This window comes from Girardinichthys multiradiatus, chromosome 1, assembly GCF_021462225.1.
Source record: "Girardinichthys multiradiatus isolate DD_20200921_A chromosome 1, DD_fGirMul_XY1, whole genome shotgun sequence".
NCBI classification, from domain to species: domain Eukaryota; kingdom Metazoa; phylum Chordata; class Actinopteri; order Cyprinodontiformes; family Goodeidae; genus Girardinichthys; species Girardinichthys multiradiatus.
Window position 1 is genome coordinate 42092282 of NC_061794.1, and position 24952 is coordinate 42117233.

General features: G+C 40.7%; 1 protein-coding gene across 2 annotated transcripts; it reads left to right on the forward strand.

Annotated features, from left to right (window-relative positions):
• Window positions 1-687: 687 nt before the first annotated feature.
• klhl21 (kelch-like family member 21) lies at window positions 688-20797 on the forward strand. 2 transcript variants are annotated; one of them, XM_047391332.1, is made up of 5 exons: window positions 688-840; window positions 5721-6799; window positions 10352-10757; window positions 11088-11160; window positions 18619-20797. In XM_047391332.1, the coding sequence occupies exons 2-5, from the start codon at window positions 5773-5775 to the stop codon at window positions 18946-18948; spliced, it is 1836 nt and encodes a 611-aa protein (XP_047247288.1). In that variant the 5' UTR covers window positions 688-840; window positions 5721-5772; the 3' UTR covers window positions 18949-20797. The 2 variants fall into 2 exon arrangements, with proteins under 2 accessions (XP_047247288.1, XP_047248120.1); XM_047392164.1 differs by lacking the exon at window positions 688-840 and adding an exon at window positions 4372-4508.
• Window positions 20798-24952: the final 4155 nt, after the last annotated feature.

Genomic DNA, 24952 nt, shown 5'->3' on the forward strand with positions numbered 1-24952 from the left:
AATTTAGTGTGGCAATTTTTTGGGCTTGATTAAAAAGGAAAATGTAGTCTATTCTCAATCATAAAGACAGAATTTGGGGTCACTCTTGCTTTAAAAACAAGAGTGCTTGCTGTATTTAGCTAAGTTCAATTAATTAATTAAAAGGAGATTTTGCCCTAAATAATAATAATAAAAAGTCTCCATCTGCATCAACCACCTGTGTTGGAGCACCAATTTGCATTATTCTGGAATTCAAGTCAGAGGCCGCACAAAATCGGTCTATGGTTCGCAAATGGCCCCCGGGCCGCACTTTGGACATCCCTGCTCTGGGCAGGAAGGATCCAGGTTTGAGGTGCATTTAAACTCATTCTGAAAGTTTAGGCATTCGTGTTTTTTGCCAGAAAATATAAAGCAACTTAGTGCTCTAACGCTGATTCTATTTACGTATTTTTTCTTGCAGTGTCTGCATTCAATTCTGTCACAAAAACATAAAGAAAAACATTAACTTATAAACAAGAAAAAATGTACAATCTGTGCATAATACATTAAACATCAAACCCAGGTTATGTGAAGAAGATACAATTAGGCTTAGACAGATGTATTATAATATAAAATATGTAATTCTGCTTTATAAAACTATACAACTTTGACGAATGAAATGTTATAATATTTATGTTTTTCAGTTTAATGCCAATATTAACGACGCTACCTGAAGGCATCACTTTCTCCAGAACAGGCTGTCATGGCGCAGACGAGGCCGAGGACTTCTACGGCGTCAAACTTTAATTTCGGCTCGATTTGGAATATCATCTTTAATATTTATTCTCCAAACTCTTTGTCCTCCGGAGAGTTCACGCTTTGGTAAGTTATCTAACAACAAGTCTGTCCCGTTATGTGTTTCGTAATCTCGTCAAGGCAGCGGGCAGTTTGATTTTTAGCTTAAACGTTGTGTCTACAACCAAACGCTCCGTGTAAATTAGCTAAAATACTTTTCTGCTGCCTGTCGTTGTTTAACTGGTTTACTTGGGAAATAAACAGCTTTGCACGTAGGTTTGTTTAAAATAGATGAGATTATAAGAATAAAGAGATACACACTGTTAGCTTTCATCTAATTAATTTTGTTAATGTTGGCTTTCCTTGACACATCTCTAGGTAGTTCTTAGCACAGAGCTGCACCGTATAATCAGATGTTTCACATTTGAATATGATCCTGGACCATATATGGTTTGGAGGAGGGAAGAGTGTCTTTGTATTTATCTGACATGATGTATACATAACCTGAGACGTCTTTAGTTCCTTTTGAATGTCTTAATTTAAAAAAAAAAAAACTATTTAATCACTTACAAATGCTGTCGAAGTGAAACCAAGACATTATGCATGTCCTAAGTTTAAAAATGGCATCCGAATTGTTGCTGATATTTTTTTATTTTTTTTAAAATCACAGTTTACAATTTATTTTAAACAACAAAATGTATTACACACCTGCCAAAATATCAGAGCATACTGATTGTCACAGCTACAATAATGTGATCTGCAACATTAATTATGGTGTGGGTATTGTTATTTGTGTGGGTCTATTTCTTTGGCAGAAATCTGTTTGTATCGATGTAAATGCTTCAGAATCCAGGTTGGAAGCTGCTAAAAGTCGCTCATGTAGTTGTGTTTAACAAAGCCAATAGATTAACTGAGTGTCAGCCCTCATTGTTTACTACTGTTTTAGCACCCTGCTTTACCATGAAACAATGTTCCCACCACTCCCTGTGAACTTTATCATCTCAGCCACTACAAATATACATCAGTAGTGGGCATTAAGGGCAGTTAGTCCGTCCAACTGATCAAATATACAGTATTATTGATATGCAGAGTGTGAATGCCTGACACTTAAAGTTTAATAGCCTACCAAATGTTGCATGCAAGCAGACGTTTGTTATTGCGATACACTGATATTGTGGTGACGACTGCGATTTGATATATTGTGCAGCTCTAGTTGGCAAATATATAACAGCACTAGCAGAGAGCATCCCACTGACAGATTTGTAGTATTTCTGCAGCTACATGATAAAGCATTAAGCAATACTACTTAATATATCAATATAAATTATGGAGTAATATCTAATGCTTTCAGGCATCCTTGTGGCATTTGTCATTTTGTGTCACAGTTAACATGATTCTTTAAAACTCTTCAAACTTACCAGTTAAAAAGAATAAAATGATTAGAGTGGCCATTAGATGGTTGCATAATAGCTTTGAATAAAAACATGCTATTTAGATGGGTAATCATGACTGCAACAAAATAGCAAGAACACATCCTCCTTTCTATCGTCTTATCTTAGTGTTAGTTCGGGTAGCTTTGTGCTGGCCTTCAACAGATGAGAGATGGGAATGAGGTGAGTGTGTAGGGTTGCCTTTTTAAGGGCAGGACGGGCTCAGCAGTGGAGGGCTGTAGGTTTATGTGTTTCCACTTGGGTGGTTTCATTAGGCTCAGCATCTGTCTTCATTCTCACAAACCTGAATCAAAACCAGTGCTGCAGAATTAGTTTAGTGACTTCTGAAGGCAATTGGTTTCACCCCGATTTTATTTAGGGGTCTGATTAAAGGGGACTGTACACAAATGCACATCACACTTTTCGGGTTTTCATTTATCAAGAATTTCTGAAAACCATGTACTCTTTAATAACTACCATAGCTATCATAACTTCCAGTAAAATTGGTAGTTAGGATAAAGCTCAATAGATATTAGGGCTGCATTTTACCATATAAGCATGAAATTACGATCCCATTACTCAATATTCTGATGGTATCGATTGTCCCACATTTTCCTGACCCTTTGATAATTGCAGTTTTACAATTTTCTGTCAGCTTCAGCATCTCGGCTGCTATAAATACAAATGGTGTTCACCAAGGGCAGTTTGTCCATCCACCAGGCCAAATAAATTATCGCCTTGCAAAGTGTGAATGCATACCGCTTAAAATATATCCAACCAAGTAATGCATCCAAGTAATCATACTCTGGGCGGAGTTGCAAACGTTGATATTGCAATGATGATTGTGATTTGAGAGACTGTGTAGCTCTAATGGATATCAATACTTTTTGCAAGGGCCTGTTATAAAAGTGGGCCGGTTATGATTGTGGATTGTTCTACACAGTTTGACATTTAAGTCATTATATAAAGATTGTAGTGAGGAAAAAACAATGGATTTTAACCTGAAAAAAACAATATTAGTCAATGAGATTTTACAGTCGAAAAGCTGAAAGTCTGCACTTTAACTGGATCTGGAGTTGCTTTATTTAAAAATAATTGTGGGAATGTAAAGAACCAAAAGTAGTTGTCTCTATTTATGGACCTGGCTGTGAACTATATTTGGGTGTAACTGCAAGGTTGTACCAGCAGGAGGCAGTGCTGCACATGGAACCGGTGGATGGAAAACACACACTGTGCATAAGCCTCACATACAGTGAGTCTGTTTTTAATTTACTGTGTACACATCCACAGAGCATTTCCCAGTTCCCAGTTCTGCGAAGTGTTTTTCTGGGGTTTGATGTGACGGATTAATGGACCTGTTTTATGCCCAAATTTCAGAACTAATTTTTCAGAATTCTGTGATTTATGTTTACAACATCAGACCCTATCAGCCATGTTCCCCTGTACAAAGACTACTATTCTTTCTTTTTAAGAATATTAGCAAATTCAGACACTTGTGAATATATTTGGGTCCTTCCATTCATCATTCGTAATCATTTTTATTACCGCTCCGCTTTGTTATGAGGCTCTGTTTGCCCTCAGGAGAGAAGATTGATCCCTACACAGCTGCATTGTTGAACCTGGGTGTGGAATGTGTGCTGCCGTTCAGCCAAAGGACAGGGGACTTTACAACAACCCAATACAAGTCTCTGTAAGCAGATACCTGTGTACTTTAAGAAGTTATCCTGTCCTGAGATGAAGCTCAGAGAAGGTCTCCACAGTCATCGTCAGTGGTTTTGTAGTCTTGAAAGCAAATTTCCAAGGCAGTCAAATAAAGTCTGGTGTAACACTGTTATCCCAGAAGACTCTTAGGTTTTCCTTCTGCTCATTAAACAATGATTTTATTTTCCTATAAAATTGAAGCAGGTGATGTTGTTGCCTCAGTTGTAAGATCAGAGGAAATTTGTGTTTTGCTGAGATTAGTGGATATTCGAACAGGAAGCAACACTGCAGGTGGCAAGGAGGCCAAGGCTCTGCTGGCTCGTCTCATAAAGACTCCTTACTCACTCTGAGTGACCGCAGAGAAATACCAGAGGTTGTGGTGGGGGGTGTCTGACTGTTAGCGTCAGATCACATGCCTGTTAGGTGTTCTCCCCAAAATCCAACCCCCACTCCGGTCTGGAAATGGATACTGCGGGCGTATTTATAGCTGCAGACCACAAGCGAGCTCTCTTTCTTAAACACATCGAAGGAGCTGGTCGAAGGAGTCGTGCTGAACTTCACTGTCGTATTTTCTACACTGTTCAACATTATTACTTGTGTAACAAGCCTGGAGGGGCTCATCAGGTAGGAGAACAAAATAAAAACAAGCTATCTGTTGTTATTTTTGTGCTATATGGGTTTCATAGATTGTTAAAAGCTTGTAAATCACATATGCTTTACTGGAGGCATTTTATTTTGCAGTGAAAATCCAAATTCATACATTTATTTATGGATAATCTTAAACGTATTTGCAATTTATATCATAATATACAACTCTGTAATGAGAAATGACACAATCAAAACACTACCGTCACCTTCTGCAGTGATGTTCCTTTCAGAGGTTATACAGTTATCATGGAGGTGATTGTTATTTTATTTTTGGCTTTTAATGAAGCAACTGAACCGCTTTTATTCCAGGGTGGAATGATGAGACAACACCCACCTTCAATTCATATTAAAATCAAGAATAGACTGCTCAAGTTGAGCTTTATTCAATGTGAAGTTTCTCTTTTCTGAAAAGGATCTATATAATACATAGAAGCTTTCATCAACCTTCCACTAAAATGTGGTTATATGCAGAAAACTGGAAACATATTGTAGCTAACAGCGAGCTTGTGGCATAATTCTACCTGGATATCTGGTCACTCTTCTTATCAGAAGTGCTACAGATGGTTTTAATTGGTTGGTTTCCTGGTATGGACCCTGCTTTTAAACATACTTAAAAAATGTTCAATACTGTTGTGGTTGTGGCCACAGAAGCCTAATGTTAGCCTGCTTTATGCATTGCACAACATGAGTTCAGGATCATCTTCCTGTTGAAACGCCCAGTTGTGTCAGTTCATCTTCATCATTCTACACATTTTGTGCATTAAACTAGTAACATTGGTAGTGAAAGAAGAATTTTACAAAATATATGTGTAGTTTTTAATCAGTGTGAATTAAAAAGGTTTGCAATAAATTCAACGTTGTGCACCCAATTCTTGTTTAAAAAATGTCATGAAATACTACTTCTTATAATCATTTCACACTGAAAAAAAGAACAAGAAAATGCTTCATTAAAAGCTAACAGTTAATACTTACACCAGCGATGAGTGTATGTAAACTGTGTAAGTAGCTGTGAAAATCCTTTTAGTCGTTTCTGAAAACCTTAACCTAGTTTGGTAAGTTTTACGGTTCATTTAAGTGTCGGATATGGAAGAAAATCTGACACTTGGCTGATAAAGACGTAGGAGTTTGAAGCAAATTTCATGGTGAGCAAGGCTGCTGCTTAACAAGTATTTTTGATGTTTATTTCAGACCAAATCCCCATTCTGAGCTCGTCCAGCAGTGAGAAACAGTGAGAGGAGAGATGGAGAAACCAGTCCTCCAGACACAGCCGTCCACGCTACCATTTTTTGATTCGTCACATGCCTTCAACCTTCTGAGAGGAATCCATGAGCTACGAGCCGAACGGAAGTTTTTCGATGTGACTTTATGCGCCGAGGGCCGCGAGTTCCACTGCCACCGCACGGTGTTGGCTGCCGCCAGCACCTACTTCCGAGCCATGTTCACTGGGACGTTGAGGGAGAGTGTAATGGACAGAGTGGTTTTACACGAGGTGTCAGCTGAGCTTTTAGGCTTACTGGTGGACTTCTGCTACACAGGTCGGGTCACAGTCACTCAGGACAACGTGGACCTCCTGCTGAAGACGGCTGATTTGTTTCAGTTCCCCTCGGTTAAAGAGGCCTGCTGTGCCTTTCTGGAGCAAAGTCTGGATGTGTCCAACTGCTTAGAGATCCAAGACTTTGCTGAGGCTTACGCTTGCAGAGAGTTGGCGGCCAACGCGCGCCGCTTCGTCCTCAAGAACATAATGGAGCTGGCGAAAGGGACAGACTTTGAGCGGTTGCCATGGAAGCGCCTCCTGGAGTTTGTGTCTGACGATGAGCTTTGCGTGGACAAGGAGGAGACGGTCTATCAAATCGCTGTGTGGTGGGTGAAGGCCGATCTGCAGCGACGGCTGCACTATTGGCCCGAGCTACTCCAGCAGGTCCGCCTCCCGTTCGTTAGGAGGTTCTTCCTCTTGGCCCATGTGGAGAGCGACCCGCTCGTCTACCTGTCACCCACCTGCCTCCGCATGGTGAATGAAGCCCGCAGCTTCCAGTCCTGTGAATATGACCGCCATGACAGACCGTGCCACCGCATGCGGGCCCGGCCCTCTACGGGGTTGGCGGAGATCCTGGTGGTGGTTGGAGGCTGTGACCAGGACTGTGATGAGCTGGTCACAGTGGACTGTTACAACCCTCAGACTGGTCAGTGGCGCTACCTGGCTGAATTTCCCGACCACCTTGGAGGAGGTTACAGCATTGCTGCCCTCGGAAACGATATGTATGTCACAGGTAAGAAGCCCAAATGAACTTTCTTCAACACAGTTCTGATCAGGGGGCTGGTTGTCATTAAAAAAAAAACCAGTATTGATATATTTTAAAGTAAAAAGTTTCATAATCTTTCTTATGTAAATAAAGCAGATATTTCAGCTCTGTTAAAGTTGAACCCACTATGCCATATTTGGTGTGTGTTGGAGTTATAGTTATCTTAAAGTCAGAGTGCAGATTTCCATTTCTGCCCCTGAATTGTTTTTAAATTATTAATAATTTGCAACCTCCATTAATATTCCCTGTGCCTGAGGAGGGCAGATGAGGCGATGCAGATGCTGCCAGGAAAGCAGTCGTCCTATTTTTGTCGTCATCATTATTAACACTGGAATACCCTGTTCTTCAAAACAGCCCAAAATAGAAAAGTTACCAGATCTTGAACTTTGATCCTCTGGCTCCTGAAGGGAACTGATGATGTGGCATTATTTTAGCAGCATTAACTAATCACCTCATTTATAGATATAACAGTGCCACTGGATTGCATAACACTGACATGCTCAGTTCTGGTTCTTAAAACTGAACATTGTTAGAAAGTCATGTTTTTGACTTTAAAATGACAACATGAATAATTCCAAAACATTTTCTAGATTTAACTTAAAGTGTATCTTGTACATTTTTTGGGAAAAGCAAACAAACGCGAAACATAAAAATAAAAGCTGCAAAAACGACTTGTGTCTTGTTACGCCAGGTTCCCCTCTAACAGTGTGCGTGGAACAGAATAGAATAAAAAAAACAATAAAGGTTTTTTCTGTTCTATACATAGTGCTTTTTATTCAGTTTCAGCATTTAGTCTTACTGGATGCACACCTAATATCAGCTGTAGTGAATCAGAAAGATTGTCCTACTGAGTAGGATTTTCTGATTCTTGCTTGTTGGTGTCGTTTTGCTGAAAGCATTGCCGAGAGTATAAGAACCCACATATGAGTAATTGTCAATACAGAGTAGCAATATAATTACTAATTAAAACCATTATAGTTTCAATTTATTTGAAATTGTTTTATTTTCAGTCACATTTTACTGACAGTACATATTTTATTTGTTTTACCTCCATAGAATCACTTTAAATACAAAACAATAGTTCATTTGAACATTTACTGCTTCTTTCCAGCCTTGCCACATGTGTCACTTAAGGACAGCTCTTAAATTTGACTCGCCCTTGATGGCTTGGCTTTTGCATGCAGGACGATGCTCCACGCAGTGCAGTCTTTGTGTATCCACTGTGCTGATGAGCGACACCAGGCTAACACTGCAGTGGTGAAGCTGAGGGCTGAAACACCTTGCAGCAGGTGGTGGATGTGGTTTTGCTGAAACTTGTGTAGTTTGGGCATCGCTGTGTGTGTGATGTGATGGCTGCTAGGGATCTCGTACCCTGAGAAGATGTCAGAATCCTGCATCATCAGCTGGTCAGCGAGGCGAATGTAGAGGGTAGGCGCCGCATGTTAGTTTCACCACGCTTGGGGTGTCCCTCGACATCTTTGCCCACTTTTCCAGAGTTTGCTGCATACCTGACAGTTTTCCTGCTCCTGCTAGCTAAGTAGTTATTATTCGGCGTTGTCTTAGTGTTTTTCTTCTTTCTTTTTTTTTTAGATATTTTATCAAACTGCTAGTGGGAAGCGTTGGACTTTGACCCTCATCTTTACAAGTTTGCTGAGCATAATCAGCTTTACTTTTGTCACCTTTATTCACTTGGAAGACCTCCACATCATTCCTTTTCTACCGTCTGGCTCTAGTTAAGGGAAGAGCATCACGCTGCATAGAGGTGGTGTCAGTCCTGCTGCTGCTGCTTATTGGGCTGGAGTATGAGTGCACAGACTGATGCTATCTACTGTGGGAAAACTGTAGCTGGTGTTTGGTCCTGTAGTATCAGAACCTTCTTGTGATTATTTATGAATGATCTATTTGGTGCTCAGACACTGCACATCACCAGAGATACACCTATGCTCACAGTAAAACGTGGTGAAGGCAGCATTATGCTTTTGGGTTACTTTTCTTCAGATGAATCTGGGGTTTTTGTCAAAGTGGATGAAATTAGAAACTGTACCAATTACTAGTCGGTTCTGACCCAAACCCTTCAGGTGTTTACGAGAAAGTTGAATGTGGATTTTCTCTTTCAGCAAAACAGTCCACTAATACATCTAGAAAATCAACAGAAGAAAGACTTCAGGGGAAGAAAAGTAAAGATTTGGAGAATTCAGAAGTAAATCTGACTGTGGACAAGCGATGTCCTCAGAATCTGATAGATCTGAAGGAAAAGTGGAGGAAATTGACCAAGTGAAGAACTGGCTGATAGACGTCTATAAAAAACTGAATTATTTAATTAAATTAAAAGAGGTTTTAGTTTAAGGATTTCTGCAACCGTGTTAGTGCAGCTCATTCATTTTTTTAGATATAGATTTTTTTTAACAGACTTGACGGTTTGGATGTTAAATTGTGAAAGGCATTTACATTATATGCTCACCTGCTTGCATCTCACCATCTATGCTCCAGGAAGCCAGAAAGATGAGGCTTGGGCACTAATGGGTCTTCCAGCTAGATAATAACCCTAAGCTTACAGGACTCTGTTACACCAGGTCTGTCTGGAGGAATGGGCCAGAATTCCTGCTAACTATTGTGAGGAGTTTGTGGAAAATAACTAAAATGTCTGACACACCACATACAGTCTAAAGGGCAATGCTACCAAATATTAAGGAAATGTATGCAAACTTATGAACTTGAAGAAAGTAAAAAATAATAAAAAATTTCCCTCTGTCTATTCTGGCATTTAGCGACTGGAAATAATGTTGGTTGTACTAACTGACCTAAACAAGAACAGATTAGTCTGATTAACCATCAGTGAGGAGAAAATGTCATCTTTCTGTAGAAAGTATGAAAATATGCGGTTTGAGCTGAATAGACATGGTCTAGATAAGTCATTTACAAACTAATTGAACAATGTAAAATCTGCACCTGTAAATTTTCTTTGTGTGGAGTAATCTTAAATAAAACTACATCTACAAAGACTAAGCATGGGTGTAAAGAACTGTGCAGACCCTTTTAATAACTTCGTCTCTATTGATTGATCTTGAATTTATTGCCTTTGTATAAAAACATGAAAGTGCAGCAGATGCACAGTTTGAGTCTGTAAAACTGCTTTAGTAGCAGCTGACTATTGTGGCTTCGCAGCATTAAGTTGGTGGAGTCTAAATTTAGAGCTATGAAATGCGGGGGGGGGGGGGGTACAACAGATGCCTATTAACCTCATCTAATTCTGCCTGCCTGTTCAAGGAGAGAGTTTTTATTTATACTGCGTTCATTTTTGTTTGTTCTTTGCAATGACAGACGTGACTATGTACTTGTTAAGGACGCTATACAGGTAGATACTTGTCTGCTAACCAGACATTCAGCATGCAAGGATGTTATTTACTCTCCAAGGAGTTTCCAAGACTATCCCCATAACTTTTATAACATATTTTAAGCTAAATCGCTGTTCAACATATGAGTAAAATTGTCTGAGGTCAAAATGCTCATGTTCTTCAGGTGGATCTGATGGCTCCCGCCTCTACGACGGCGTGTGGCGCTACAAGTCCAGTGTGAACGAGTGGACGGAGGTGTCCCCCATGCTGAAGGCCCGCGAGTACCACAGTTCCTGTGTGCTGAAGGGCCAGCTGTACGTGGTGGCGTCAGACAGCACCGAGCGCTACGACCAAGCTCTGGACTGCTGGGAGGCCTTGCCAGGCATGCTGCATCCAATGGACAACTGCTCCACAACCGCATGCAACGGGCGCCTGTATGCCATCGGCTCTCTGACCGGTGAGGACACGATAGCCATCCAGAGCTACGACACTGACACCAACCGCTGGACCATGGTGAACTGTGGACAGCTGCCTCCGTGGTCCTTCACTCCGAAAACGGTGACCCTCAATGGCCTCATTTACTTTGTTAGGTGAGTGGTCTCCAACTGGTTCTCTGTTTTAAATTGCTCTGGCTGTTTTTTTTTTGTTTCTGTTGTTGTTGTTGTAGGCAGATATGAAAAGACCTTGACAACATGCACTGATGAATTATTACAAATAAGATAACTCATCATTTCTCAATCCTAAATCATAAGCATACTCGTTTATTCTAACAAAAAAAAGCTAAAAATGCCTGAATATCAACCCATAGAAGGATTTACCAGGTTGGAAAAGTCATCAGAGCTGCGGTTGTCAGTGAAGTGAGCACGAGTCCATATGAAGCAGTGGCTGTTTGGTCAGTAACAGCCTTTCTCTATTTGCAGGGATGACTCGGCTGAAGTTGATGTTTATAATCCACAAAAGAACGAGTGGGACAAAATTAGCCCTATGAACCAGGTTTGTATTTCACATCAGATGATTGTTTGCTGGCCTGCTTTAATAATAGGTAAGGTAAGTTTATTTATATAGCGCTTTTCAGCAACGAGACACTCAAAGCGCTGTACATACAATTACAATACAATCACAAAGCAAATAAACACAGATACAGAAAAACAAATCAAATGATAAAATCAAACAGAGGTAATTTAAAAAAGTTAAATAAAATAAAATAAAGAGAATAGAATAATGGATAAGAAAATGAAAGGAAAATTGGACTGAAAACGCAACTAATAATGTTTAGATGGCCCAGTCAAAGGCCACTCTAAACAAATAAGTTTTTAATCTTGATTTGAAGCCACTTAGGGTTTCGGCGCTTTTACAGTTTTCTGGGAGTTTATTCCAGATTAGTGGAGCACAGGAAATAAAAACTGCTTCTCCATGTTTGGTTCTGGTTCTGTGTATGCAGAGTAGATTTGAGCCAGAAGACCTGAGAGGTCTGGGTGGTTGATCCACTGACAACAAGTCAGCAATGTATTTTGGTGCTAAGCCTTTCAATGATTTATAGACTAACAGAAGTATTTTAAAGTCTATTCTCTGAGCTACAGGGAGCCAGTGTAGGGACTTTAGAACCGGGGTGATGTGCTCCACTTTCTTAGTTCTAGTGAGGATGCGGGCAGCAGCGTTCTGGATCAACTGCAGCTGTCTGATCGACTTTTTAGGCAGACCTGTGAAGACACCGTTGCAGTAATCAATTCTACTAAAGATGAACGCATTAATTAGTCTTTCAAGGTCCTGCTGAGACATTACTCCTTTAATCCTGGAGATGGTGGCCTAGTGGTTAGAACAGGAGGTTCGCGTTCCAGAGGGGCCAGGTTCGTATCCCACAGATTGCCACTCAGGGTCCCTGAGCAAGACCCTTAGCCCCAGAATGCTCCCCAGGCGCTGCACAATGGCAGCCCACTGCTCCCTATAAGGGATGGGTTAAATGCAGAGGACAAATTTTGTTGTAATGTACATGTGCAATGACCAATAAAGATGATTATTATTATGTTCTTTAGGTGATAGAAGGCCGACCTTGTTACTACCTTTATGTGCCTCTGAAGGTTTAGGTCTGAGTCCATCACTACACCCAGGTTTCGAGCCTGACTGGTGGTTTCTAGCTGTATAAACTGAAGCTGTGTGCTAACTTTTAAACGCTCTTTCTTTGGTCCAAAGATTATTACTTCAGTTTTGTTTTGATTCAGCTGAAGAAAAGTTTGGCACATCCATGCATTGATTTCTTCTAAGCCTTTACCCAGCACTTGAATGGGTTCATAGTCACCTGGTGACATTGTAACGTATAGCTGTGTGTCGTCTGCATAGTTATGATAACTTACGTTGTTGTTTATTAAAATCTGAGTTAGGGGGAGCATGTAGATACTGAATAGGAGGGGCCCTAAGATGGACCCTTGGGGAACGCCACATGATTTTTGTGCTCTCTGATGTAAAGTTACCTGCTGACACAAAAAAGTCCCTGTCCTTCAAGTAGGATTTAAACCAGTTGAGTGCTGTACCAGAAAGGCCGACCCAGTTTTCCAGGTGCTCTAATAAAATGGAGTGATCAACAGTGTCGAATGCTGCACTAAGGTCCAATAATGCCAGCACTGTGGTTCTTCCACAGTCTGCATTTATACGGATGTCATTGAACACCTTGACAAGAGCAGTCTCTGTACTGTGGTGAGCAGGAAGCCTGACTGGAAGACATCGAAGCGGATGGTCGTTGTAAGGAAGTTGTTTTAATGTTGAAACACAGCTTTTTCAATAATCTTACTGATGAAGGGGAGGTTTGATATAGGCCTGTAGTTCTGTAGTAGCAGCTTGTCCAAGTTGCTCTTTTTCAATAGAGGTTTGATAATTGGTGCTTTCAGGGCCTGGGGGAAAACACCTGACAAAAGGGACGTGTTTATTATTTGTGTTAAATCAGATGTTATTACAGGCAAAGCTTTCTTAAGGAAAGCTGTGGGTAAAACATTGACAGCAGGAAGAAGAGCTTAGTTGGTATACGATTTCTTCTAAGATTTTGTAGTTTATTTGGTGAAATTGGGACACTTTGTCAAAATCAGTTCTAGTTGGAGACAACATTGGTACTGGAGTTGATGTGGATGTGCTGACTGCCTCTCTGATCTTTTGGGTTTTTTCAGTAAAGAATTTAGCAAATTAATTGTAGGCCCTGGTAGAGTGGAGTTCAGATGCTACAGTTACAGGAGGGTTTGTTAACCTGTCGACCGTGGCAAATAATACACGAGCATTGTTAATGTTTTTGCTGATGATCTCGGAAAAGAAAGATTCCCTTGTATTTTTCAGTTGTAGGTTATATCTGTATAGTCTCTCTTTATAGATAATATAGTGAACCTGGAGTCCAGTCTTTCGCCACCTGCGTTCAGCTTTTCAACACTCCTTTTTTTCACTTCTGACTGGTGGAGCACTTCTACATGGAGACATTTTCTTCCCAGAAACGACTTTCACTTTAATTGGAGCAATTGAATCAGTGATGTCTGAGATTTTAGAATGAAAGTTTTCTACCAGCTCATCTACAGTGTTACAGGGCAAAGTGGAGGTAGAAGAGTAAATCTGGTTAAAGGTTTCAGCAGCACCGTCCTTAAAGATGCGTTTTCTTATCATGTCTCTTTGGCAAACTGAGTCATTAGAGATGATGCTTTCAAAAATAACAGAAAAGTGGTCAGATAGGGCAACATCAGTTACAGACACCTTGGAAATGTTTAGACCCTTAGTGATGATCAAGTCCAAAATATGTCCCTGTTTGTGCCTTTGCTGTTTAACATGTTTAACCAACATTTCTAAGAGTGTCACATAGATCTATTGTACTTCTGTCTTCAGGATTGTCCATGTGAATGTTGAAGTCTCCCACAATAATTAAACACTCATAATCAACACATATCACAGATAAAAGCTCATTAAAATCACTGATAAAGTTTGTTTTGGACTTAGGAGGCCTGGAAATATTCAAGAACATGGTTCAGACCAGGCTCTTTACCTGGAGGGCCAAATATTCAAAAGAGTCAAATTTGCCCAAAAATACTTTTTAACACTCTAATAAATCTTTAAACAAAGTGCCCCCCCCCCCTCCACCTTTTCTTTGCTGTCTGCTCTCACAAAGAAATTTGTAGTTTGGAGGCGTCGACTCTATCAGAATGGGAGCTTCATTAAATTCATGTAACCATGTTTCTGTTAAAAACATAACATCAAGATCGTGGTCAGTAATGAAGTCATTGATTAAAAATGATTTTCCTGACAGAGATCTAATGTTCAGTAAAGCCAGTTTATATGACTTAGTTGCTGATATTAACTCTGTCTGGTTGTACACAGGCTGTTTTTCCTGGACATGCTCATTTCTGATAGAGTTACCACTGTTACTCTGTATCACAGAGAAGTGATTTGAAGGTCCTGATTAGGGGGAGATAGATTAGGAGGTGGTGGAGCTCTGCGGCATTTGGAAGATGTTGGTCCAGTAGCAGGGCCACGGCCACGAGGTGTATTAAATGGAGAAGATGTCGGAGCCATTTGGGTCCGGATTTTAAGAGCTTTTTTCATGTTATCAGAATCCAGTAAAGCAAAAAGTGGGCTCAGTGGGGAGATGGGAGAGTTCTGTGCAGTCTGGGTCGGGGTCTGGGGTGAGGGGGCTTTACCGGGGGTGTCGGTCTGGGTCTGGGTTTTGGGGGTATAACGGGGGGGTCCACCTTTCCTGTGGATTTTGACGGGGCGACCTTTTGTGATGACCTCTCTTTCTCAGCCAACTGGCTGATTGTTTCTGCTGGAGCTGTTGGAGGCAGCGTTATCATTGTTGTTGATACTCCATGTTCTCTGCTGAAGGTCGAAGCTGCTGGCGGATTATTTACTGAATAGAAGAGATTAGATGTGAGACGTCTGGCACCCGGCTTGTTCAAACAGAAACCAACTTGCTTGAAGAGTTGTCTTTTTTCCCAAAAAATACAGGTCCTTCTCAAAATATTAGCATATTGTGATAAAGTTCATTATTTTCCATGATGTCATGATGAAAATTTAACATTCATATATTTTAGATTCATTGCACACTAACTGAAATATTTCAGGTCTTTTATTGTCTTAATACGGATGATTTTGGCATACAGCTCATGAAAACCCAAAATTCATATCTCACAAAATTAGCATATTTCATCTGACCAATAAAAGAAAAGTGTTTTTAATACAAAAAACGTCAACCTTCAAATAGTCAGTCAGTCATTTTCTACCACTTATTCCATAGTGGGTCGCGGGGGAGCTGGTGCCTATCTCCAGCAGTCTATAGGCGAGAGGCAGGGTACACCCTGGACAGATTGCCAGTCCATCACAGGGCAACACACAAACAACCATGCACACACTCATTCATACACCTACGGTCAATTTAGAGTGACCAATTAACCTAACAGGCATGTCTTTGGACTGTGGGAGGAAGCTGGTGTACCTGGTGAGAACCCACGCATGCACGGGGAGAACATGCAAACTCCATGCAGAAAGACCCCCGGCCGGGAATCGAACCCAGGACCTTCTTGCTGCAGGGCAACAGTGCTACCAACTGCGCCACCGTGCCACCAACCTTACTTCAAATAATCATGTACAATTATGCACTCAATACTTGGTCAGGAATCCTTTTGCAGAAATGACTGCTTCAATGCGGCGTGGCATGGAGGCAATCAGCCTGTGGCACTGCTGAGGTCTTATGGAGGCCCAGGATGCTTCGATAGCGGCCTTTAGCTCATCCAGAGTGTTGGGTCTTGAGTCTCTCAACGTTCTCTTCACAATATCCCACAGATTCTCTATGGGGTTCAGGTCAGGAGAGTTGGCAGGCCAATTGAGCACAGTGATACCATGGTCAGTAAACCATTTACCAGTGGTTTTGGCACTGTGAGCAGGTACCAGGTCGTGCTGAAAAATGAAATCTTCATCTCCATAAGCTTTTCAGCAGATGGAAGCATGAAGTGCTCCAAAATCTCCTGATAGCTAGCTGCATTGACCCTGCTCTTGATAAAACACAGTGGACCAACACCAGCAGCTGACACGGCACCCCAGACCATCACTGACTGTGGGTACTTGACACTGGACTTCTGGCATTTTGGCATTTCCTTCTCCCCAGTCTTCCTCCAGACTCTGGCACCTTGATTTCCGAATGACATGCAGAATTTGCTTTCATCTGAAAAAAGTACTTTGGACCACTGAGCAACAGTCCAGTGCTGCTTCTCTGTAGCCCAGGTCAGGCGCTTCTGCCGCTGTTTCTGGTTCAAAAGTGGCTTGACCTGGGGAATGCGGCACCTGTAGCCCATTTCCTGCACACGCCTGTGCACGGTGGCTCTGGATGTTTCTACTCCAGACTCAGTCCACTGCTTCCGCAGGTCCCCCAAGGTCTGGAATCGGCCCTTCTCCACAATCTTCCTCACGGGTCCGGTCACCTCTTCTCGTTGTGCAGCGTTTTCTGCCACACTTTTTCCTTCCCACAGACTTCCCACTGAGGTGCCTTGATACAGCACTCTGGGAACAGCCTATTCGTTCAGAAATTTCTTTCTGTGTCTTACCCTCTTGCTTGAGGGTGTCAATAGTGGCCTTCTGGACAGCAGTCAGGTCGGCAGTCTTACCCATGATTGGGGTTTTGAGTGATGAACCAGGCTGGGAGTTTTAAAGGCCTCAGGAATCTTTTGCAGGTGTTTAGAGTTAACTCGTTGATTCAGATGATTAGGTTCATAGCTCGTTTAGAGACCCTTTTAATGATATGCTAATTTTGTGAGATAGGAATTTTGGGTTTTCATGAGCTGTATGCCTAAATCATCTGTATTAAGACAATGAAAGACCTGAAATATTTCAGTTAGTGTGCAATGAATCTAAAATATATGAATGTTAAATTTTCATCATGACATTATGGAAAATAATGAACTTTATCACAATATGCTAATATTTTGAGAAGGACTTGTATTAAAGTTGTCGATGAAGTTCACAGGTGTGGTAGCACATGTTTTTTCAACCACTTATTAATCATCAGAAGTCTGGAAAAAATCTCATCTCCACAGAAAATTGGTGCAAAGGGTCCGCTAAGAAACACCTTGATATTGAGACCTCCAACAATATTCAGAAGACGAGGGAAATCCTCCTTCAGTCTTTCTGATTTTTTCTTAGCCACGTCATCCATGGCTCCACAGTGTATAATAAGGTTTTCTAGAGACGGGCGCTTTTCTGTGATTGCAAGAATATTCTCTGAGATATCAGACACGACGTTACTGGTACCAATCATAACTTCTGTGTTTTTCTTATTACAGAAGTTTTTAATCCCATCCACAGCTGTGTTGCCCACTATTAGGGTTCTTGGTCTGGTGGGGAACTTTTTCTCTGGCAATTTAGGAGAAGACTGTTTAGAATGAAGTGAAGGTTGTTCTCAAACCTTTTATTGATCTCAGAAGATGGATCATTTTCCTGGTTTTCATTCTGTAGTGGAGCAAATCTGTTTTGGAGGGGAACTCCATTATTTCTAGCTGTCTCACTCCTATCAGTTGTTGTGACAGCAGCTTGCTGTCATAGTCTCCTTTTCCCAGGGGAAACGGAGGCATTTCTCTGTAATTCTGGCCATTCTAATTTATTTAATTGCTGAGATCTTCCAGTGAGTCGTCCACCTTGATTTTTTGGGGATGCCCCTAAAACATGCCAGGGGGGTCTGCCGGTAGGTTTATTCTCAGTGTTCTGTTTGCCGGCTGAGTTGTTGAGCTGGCTGTCACTGTTTGGGATCACCGGCAGAGTTGAATCATTGTTGTACCCCATATTCACCTCCACATTCACTTCTAGTCGATGGATTTTCGTCTCCAAAACTGCAAATTTCTGTAAAAGTTTGTCGAAGTCCTTTGTGGTGAAGGGAGGCATTTTGTGCTGATTAGCTGGTGTCAACTTGTCCTGCTTTCAAGTTTGATTATAAAAACATCAAAATCCTTTAGAAAAAAATAAAATAATAATAATCCTTGGGAGTCGCTGGTAAGAAGTAGTTTCAGTCCAATATTTCTGTAATTTTAGCTAAGAGATAAAAAGTTAGGAGTAAAAGAATGCAAGCAAGCAGGGAGCTTAGGAGAAAAGCGCCTGAGCAGGCAGAGAGGCGGAAGTAGCAACAGTGATAATAGTAATCTTTGACCTCCAGTGTAGTGAAACAAACTGGGCTAGGCACCCAGAATAGGACGAAAACCCAAAAAACAAGCAGGAAATGGCGTTCCTAGTGCTGTAGATTGTCTAATGGATTTATTGTTCAAACACAGCAGAAGCTCTAGAAATACTGAAGGAAAGGATACTATCTGATACATAGTTACACAAAATATTAAAAGGTTTAGCACAGTAGTCAGTTCAGATACATTCCAAGCTTTAATTTTATCTTTACCATCCTAATTTTGTTTTGGAAATGCTTCTATTTTTCTGACCGGGTTTTGAATCTTTCAGGTTCACGTCGGAGGCAGCGTGGCAGTCCTCGGAGGGAAGCTGTTTGTATCCGGCGGTTACGACAACACGTTCGAGCTGTCGGATGTAGTGGAGGCATACGATCCAACAAACCGTGCCTGGACCCTGGCCGGGCGGCTCCCTCAGCGGACCTTCTGGCACGGCAGCGTCAGCATCTTCCGCCAGTTCATGCCTCTGGTGTCCAGCACTTTTGAACCCACTGACGTACCAGAGTCCAACGCCATACACCTCCACAGGCACCAGCGCCACCAAGCGCTCCACAACCTTAACAACAATCTGAACCAGAACCAGGATGTGAACCCAGCGCATTGATCTGGGTCATGCATGTTCACTTTGTTCTCTGTTCAGTTTACCTCATTGCAGTAAGGGGAGGAGGGGAATCCTGATTCGGAAAAATCTAATTATTCATATTGATAAGATTTGATAAGCGGCTCTTCAATATCTATATTATAACTTCTAAATTTATCCACTTTCATATAGATTTTAGCACCGCTACCACTTGGCTCTAAGAGAATGAAGGGAATAGGGATGGGTACCGAATTCGGTTCTTTTATAGGTACCGACCAAATTCTGTCAGTACTACCAAGTACAGTAAAATCAAACGGTACCATATTTTGGTACCTAAACACATCATTGTAACACAGAGGGAGTGGAAGAATAGGCGATTTTCCATGCCGGATATGAACACAGCATTGCACACACAAGAGGGTAATGACGTCAGTGGTTATTGGTACCGTCAACGAAGCATTGCTGATAGAAAGGGCGTGAAAGTATGGCTCCACTTTTCAAAATGCGATGCACATTATGCTCGCTGCAATATTTCTGACGGAAAGTGCAAGGCCAGCAGCAGGAATACTTCTAATCTAAAGAAGCACCTGGTTAAGCAAAAGATTTGAAGGGTTCACAATTTTTATCAGCCTTAGATCTACGGCTACAACTCCTGCATTTGGCACCGTCAGCACGCCTGCATCCGTTAGCGACTCGTAGTATGTAATATGTATCGTTTTAGGATTTTTTTTGTCATTTTTTGAGAAGATGCTGAAATGATCTGTGTTGTTTAGGCCATGTGTCACATGTATCATCACACACTAAGGTACCTGGAGGTTTACTCCTTTGTTAGCAATGCTGATGCTTTAGAGAAGACTGCATATAGTTTAAACGCAATATAATCCATTGACTGCCTGGGTGTCATGAAGTGAAAATCACTGAAGGAACCGGAGGCCAGCCTGATGGGAGGGGACAGACTTTTTACAGCCATGAATCTGTTAGTTTTCTTATGTATGTTTCATCACTGCTGGGATGGTAAATATCACTAGGTCCATCTGTTAGGAACATATGTCTTTATTTAAAGCTTCATTATGTCATTTGATAAATGTGTGGGGCAGTGATGAACTCATAGATCTCCCGATGGTTAACAGTTTATACTATTTTAGTAAGTGGTGTAACAGGTATAGTCTGCTATGATTAGACAACGTCCAACCTAGATGACGTTTTTCCCATTTTCCTCAAAACTACTTGGCGCTTATGCATGTGGTTTCTGGTGATTATCTGCCCTCTTGTGGACTTTTCTGGCCACTACATGGGCGATGGCGCAAGAAAACTAGCTACTTGTATGTGGAATCCTGGAAGTTAATGTAAATTTGGAAACCAGTTAGTGTTTCTGTTCAGTTTAAAACAATAACCATTTAATAGAATTGTAGAGAGATTTTGAGCTATCGGGTGACATTTTTCCCCTTTCTCTATTGGAAGATGTAAACCGAATATTCTGTCTATTCTGGGTTTATGTTGAAGAAAATCTTGAATTTTGGGTAACTTGTGTAACTATCATTATACATTTTCCCTGCATAGAACTGTATGGAAGCAATATTTCCTGGGCCCTTAAGGGTCATGCATCCATGCCCCGCATTCAGATAATACATTTGGTGAGTTCATTGCCGATGACGCCTACAGGTTATCATTTGTTGGAACTGCAATGATTACACGCACACAGGAGTTTAGGCAAACAAGAAACAGTGAGGAGAAAAAGAAGTGGTTTTCTCAATATTGAGCTGCCCTGGTCTTTGTTTTGAATTCAACAAAAGATGAAGGACATGCACTATAAAAAAAAAATAATGAGCAGCTAATCTAAGTTTTCTCGCATGTTTTTTTTTTTTTATGTAGCCTACATATTTCCTCATCAGATGGACTTCTTACAATTTAAAAGCTTTGACTTGTGTTATTAGAGCAAATTGAAAGATGTGGGTGGAGGTTAAATGTTGGTGATGAAGGTTTTTGAGAAAATGTTAAATTAGCAAACTACAGCGTTTCCACATGAAGGCTAAAAAAGCCAATTTTAAATGTTTACATTCCCTAACGGATTTTAAGTTAACTGAAACAGCTCTGCTGAAATTCACTAATGATATTCTTATGGCCTCAAATAATGGACTTGTGTCTGTACTGGTCCTGTTAGATCTCAGTGCTGCATTTGATCCAGTCGATCATAATATTCTCTTAGAAAGGCTGGAATATGCTGTAGGGATCAGGGGAACAGCACTAGGCTGGTTTAAATCTTATCTGTCTGACAGATTCCAGTTTGTTCATGTAAAAGATTAATCATCTTTAAACTCCAGGATTAATTGTGGAGTACCACAGGGTTCAGAACTTGGGCCAATTCTCTTTACTATATATATGCTTCCAATAGGTCAAATTATCAGGCAGCATAGGATAAATTTTCACTGTTACGCTGATGATACTCAGCTTTACTTATCCATAAATCCTGATGAGCCCAACCAGTTAGATAGACTACAAGCATGTCTTGAAGACATAAAAACTTGGATGACTTTAAATTTTTTGCTTCTAAATTCAGACAAGACAGAAGTTCTCGTCTTTGGACCGGAGTCTTTAAAAAAAGAAACTGCTTAGTCGATCACTTAACCTGGATGGCATTAAATTGACCGCCGGTCATAAAGTAAAACCCCTTGGTGTTATTTTTGACCAGGACATGTAATTTAAATCCCATATTAAACAGGTTTCTAGGATTTCCTTCTTTCATCTCCAGAACATTGCCAAAATTAGAAATATCCTGTCGAGGAGTGACGCTGAAAAACTAGTCCATGCATTTGTTACTTTAATTGTAACTTTAATAACTACAATAATAACTATAGTAATTCTTTACTATAAGGATGTCCACAAAATGAAGTTAAAAGCATTCAGCTGATTCAAAATGCTGCAGCAAGAGTTCTGATGAAAATTAAAAAGAGAGATAATATTTCTCCTTCTTTAGCTTCTCTTCATTGGCTCCCTGTTAAATCCAGAATATAATTTAAAATTATCCTCCTCACATATAAACCCCTTAATGATCTAGCTCCATCATAAATCAAAGATCTGATTGTTCCATATGTTCCTAACAGAGCACTTTGTTCTCAGACTGCAGGTTTACTGGTGGTTCCTAGAGTCTCTAGAAGTAGAATGGGAGGCAGATCCTTTAGTTATCAGGCTCCTCTCCTGTGGAACCAGCTCCCAGTTTTAGTCCGTGAGGCAGACACCCTGTCTACTTTTAAGGCTAGGCTTACAACTTTCCTTTTTGATAAAGCTTATAGTTAGAGTGGCTTAGGTTATCCTGAGCTATCTCTGTAGTTATGCTGCTATAGGCTTAGGCTGCTGGAGGACATAATGACCACTTTCACCCTCTTTGCTACATTCTCACACTACTCTCCAATTTTGCATTATTTGCTGTTATTTCAGTTTTTGAATTTATGTTCTCTCTCTTTTCTCTTCCTAGAAGCTACACCTGGCCTGACTCTGTGTCTACCTGTGACACCTTTCTGGAGAGGGGCATCATCCAAGCTTCTGCTGGCAACAACTTAATGCTCACCCTCTACAGATGATCCACATGGCCCTGTCTGTTAGTGTTTAACCCTTTCTCTCTCCTAGACATGGCAACTGACTGAGCTTTTACTGTAACTAACTCTATGTGCTCTCTTTCAGACTCTAACCTTGAAAACTGGCTCAGAGTTTATCTGTTCTTTCTTTCTAGGTGAAACGACTAAAGGAGCTACATCCATTAACATTTACTTTTCCTTCCCATAGAAAGGACTCCTGGATCAGTGCTTCTTTGTTCTCTCTGTGTCTCTGCTCTGTTCTCTCAAACCCCCAGTTGGTCGTGGCAGATGGCCGCTCACACTGAGCCTGGTTCTGGTTCTGCTGGAGGTTTCTTCCTGTTAAAAGGGAGTTTTTCCTCTCCACTGTCGCTACATGCATGCTCAGTATGAGGGATTGCTTCAAAGTCAACGCCAGTGACTGTCCACTGTCTCTAAATGCTCATCCAGGAGGAGTGAATGCTACAAATCTGACTCGATGCAATCTGCTGGGTTTCATAAGACAGAAAAACTTTTTATCCAGTTTTTAATAAATAACTGAATCTGACTGCACTGTTCAATGGTTAGGATTAATTGGAATGTATGAACCTGACTTTGTGAAGTGCCTTGAGACGACATGTGTTGTGAATTGGTGCTACCTGTGACACAGGTATAAATAAACTGAATTGAAATTGAATTAGTTACAGAACAGACTTGCAGTTCTTCTGCTTAGTGTGAGAAATTAAGAGATCCGGTCATTGAAGAGCTCCAGCAGGCAGTAACCATCAGGCTGGAGATCGCTTCTCGGTTGCACTTCTCCATTAAACTGGGCTTCATCAGGCTTTGAATCCTCCAGGTGAATTGTGCGTGAAGAACTTTTCTAAACCAAATCTATATATTTATGATTTGTTTCTGGGCTTATTTGTGCATCTAGTTGTGTTGTGCTGGCTTGTGTTTCCAGCAACGTCGACTGGAAGTGCAGAAGAATCTCAGCTTGCAAAAATCTTTTTTGCTTTAAAGTAAATAGTTTATAAAGTGTTTTTGTGTTTTGTTTTTGTTTTCTTAGTTCTCATACCGTTTTGTGAAGTTTAACCAGTTTTGTAAATACAGTATATTTTAAAGTTGTATTGTGTGTTTGTGTTTTTATTACTACTATAATCCCGGCCTAATTCAGTGTAAATGTCTGAAACTCCTTTTAATATGGAGCTAAATTAGTCGAACAAAGATTCACAAAGCGTACAAGATTTGTAAGTGTGCAATATAATATATGTGTATGACACAATGCGTAAATGTAAATGTTTCTCAAATTGACTGTTCAGACTGCTCAAGTTGTAATAAACTACGCGTAAAATCGTTAAATGTGCGTCCATGAATCTGATCGGCGTTCCTTTCTGCAGGATGATGCGTTCAAGGCGAGAAAAAGTCGGATATCGGACCAGATTTACTGGGCTATTGGAAATACCGTATTTTTGACTTGACCTAGTAGCCTAATAACCACTATATTAAATACAAGCCCTTAAATTAACGTTACAAGATTCGAAAACTTTTAATTACTTAGACTGTACTGTTGAAATTAATTTAAATGGGTAGGTTCTTCTTTCTCTGTTTAAATTAAAACTCCTCGAAAACGGAGAGCAGCATCTTGTGGCAGCGTTTCAGCCTCCATCATGGAACAGAGCGCACACTACGGCGGGTATTATGCCGAAAAACGCATGTCGTGCTAACTTAGAGGAATAGACACTTATAGATGATATACCACTTTCTACGTCACACGAGTACTCTGAGCTACTGGTGGGAGTTTCATACCTGTATTATCTGTTATGGGGAGATGGGACCCAAATCTTAGCAGCCCCTGATTTTGACCTGCTAAACAGTGTTTCCCACCACATCATATAAGTGTAGAGATTTACTGATGCTATTGACTTGAATAATACGTCCATTGGAGTTTTTGAAGAGGGATACAATGCAATAACTCAGGGTGGTATTATTCTTGTACTTTATTGATAATTAATATACTGCCTTAATATAATAAATTTATAGATGCCTAAAAAAGCTTGTTTCATTCAAAGGATTACTCCGAAAGAAAGACCAGATTTTTTCTTTTTCTTTTAACCAAGATGGACACTTAGGAAATATATAGTGTACTCTACATATTCAACATTGCCTCAGGTCATTTACTGTGTTTCTGGTCATTGTCCTGCCTCCAGCAGATTTTCCTCAAGGATGGTTCTGTTACATTAATTTCTCTTTCCATCAACACTGATCAGCTTCCCTGGTTGTGCAGGAAAAAAGCATCCCCTCAGCATGATGCTGCCACCACCAGGTTCATGGAGGGTGTGGTTAGTTCATGCAGGTTTCTGCCCTACATAGCGCTTTCTATGTAGGCCAAGAAGTTCAATTTTGGTCTCATCTGACCTTAGCACCTTCTTCCATGAGTTTGCTGTGTCTCTTACATGGCTCATAGCAAACAGTAGAGGGGA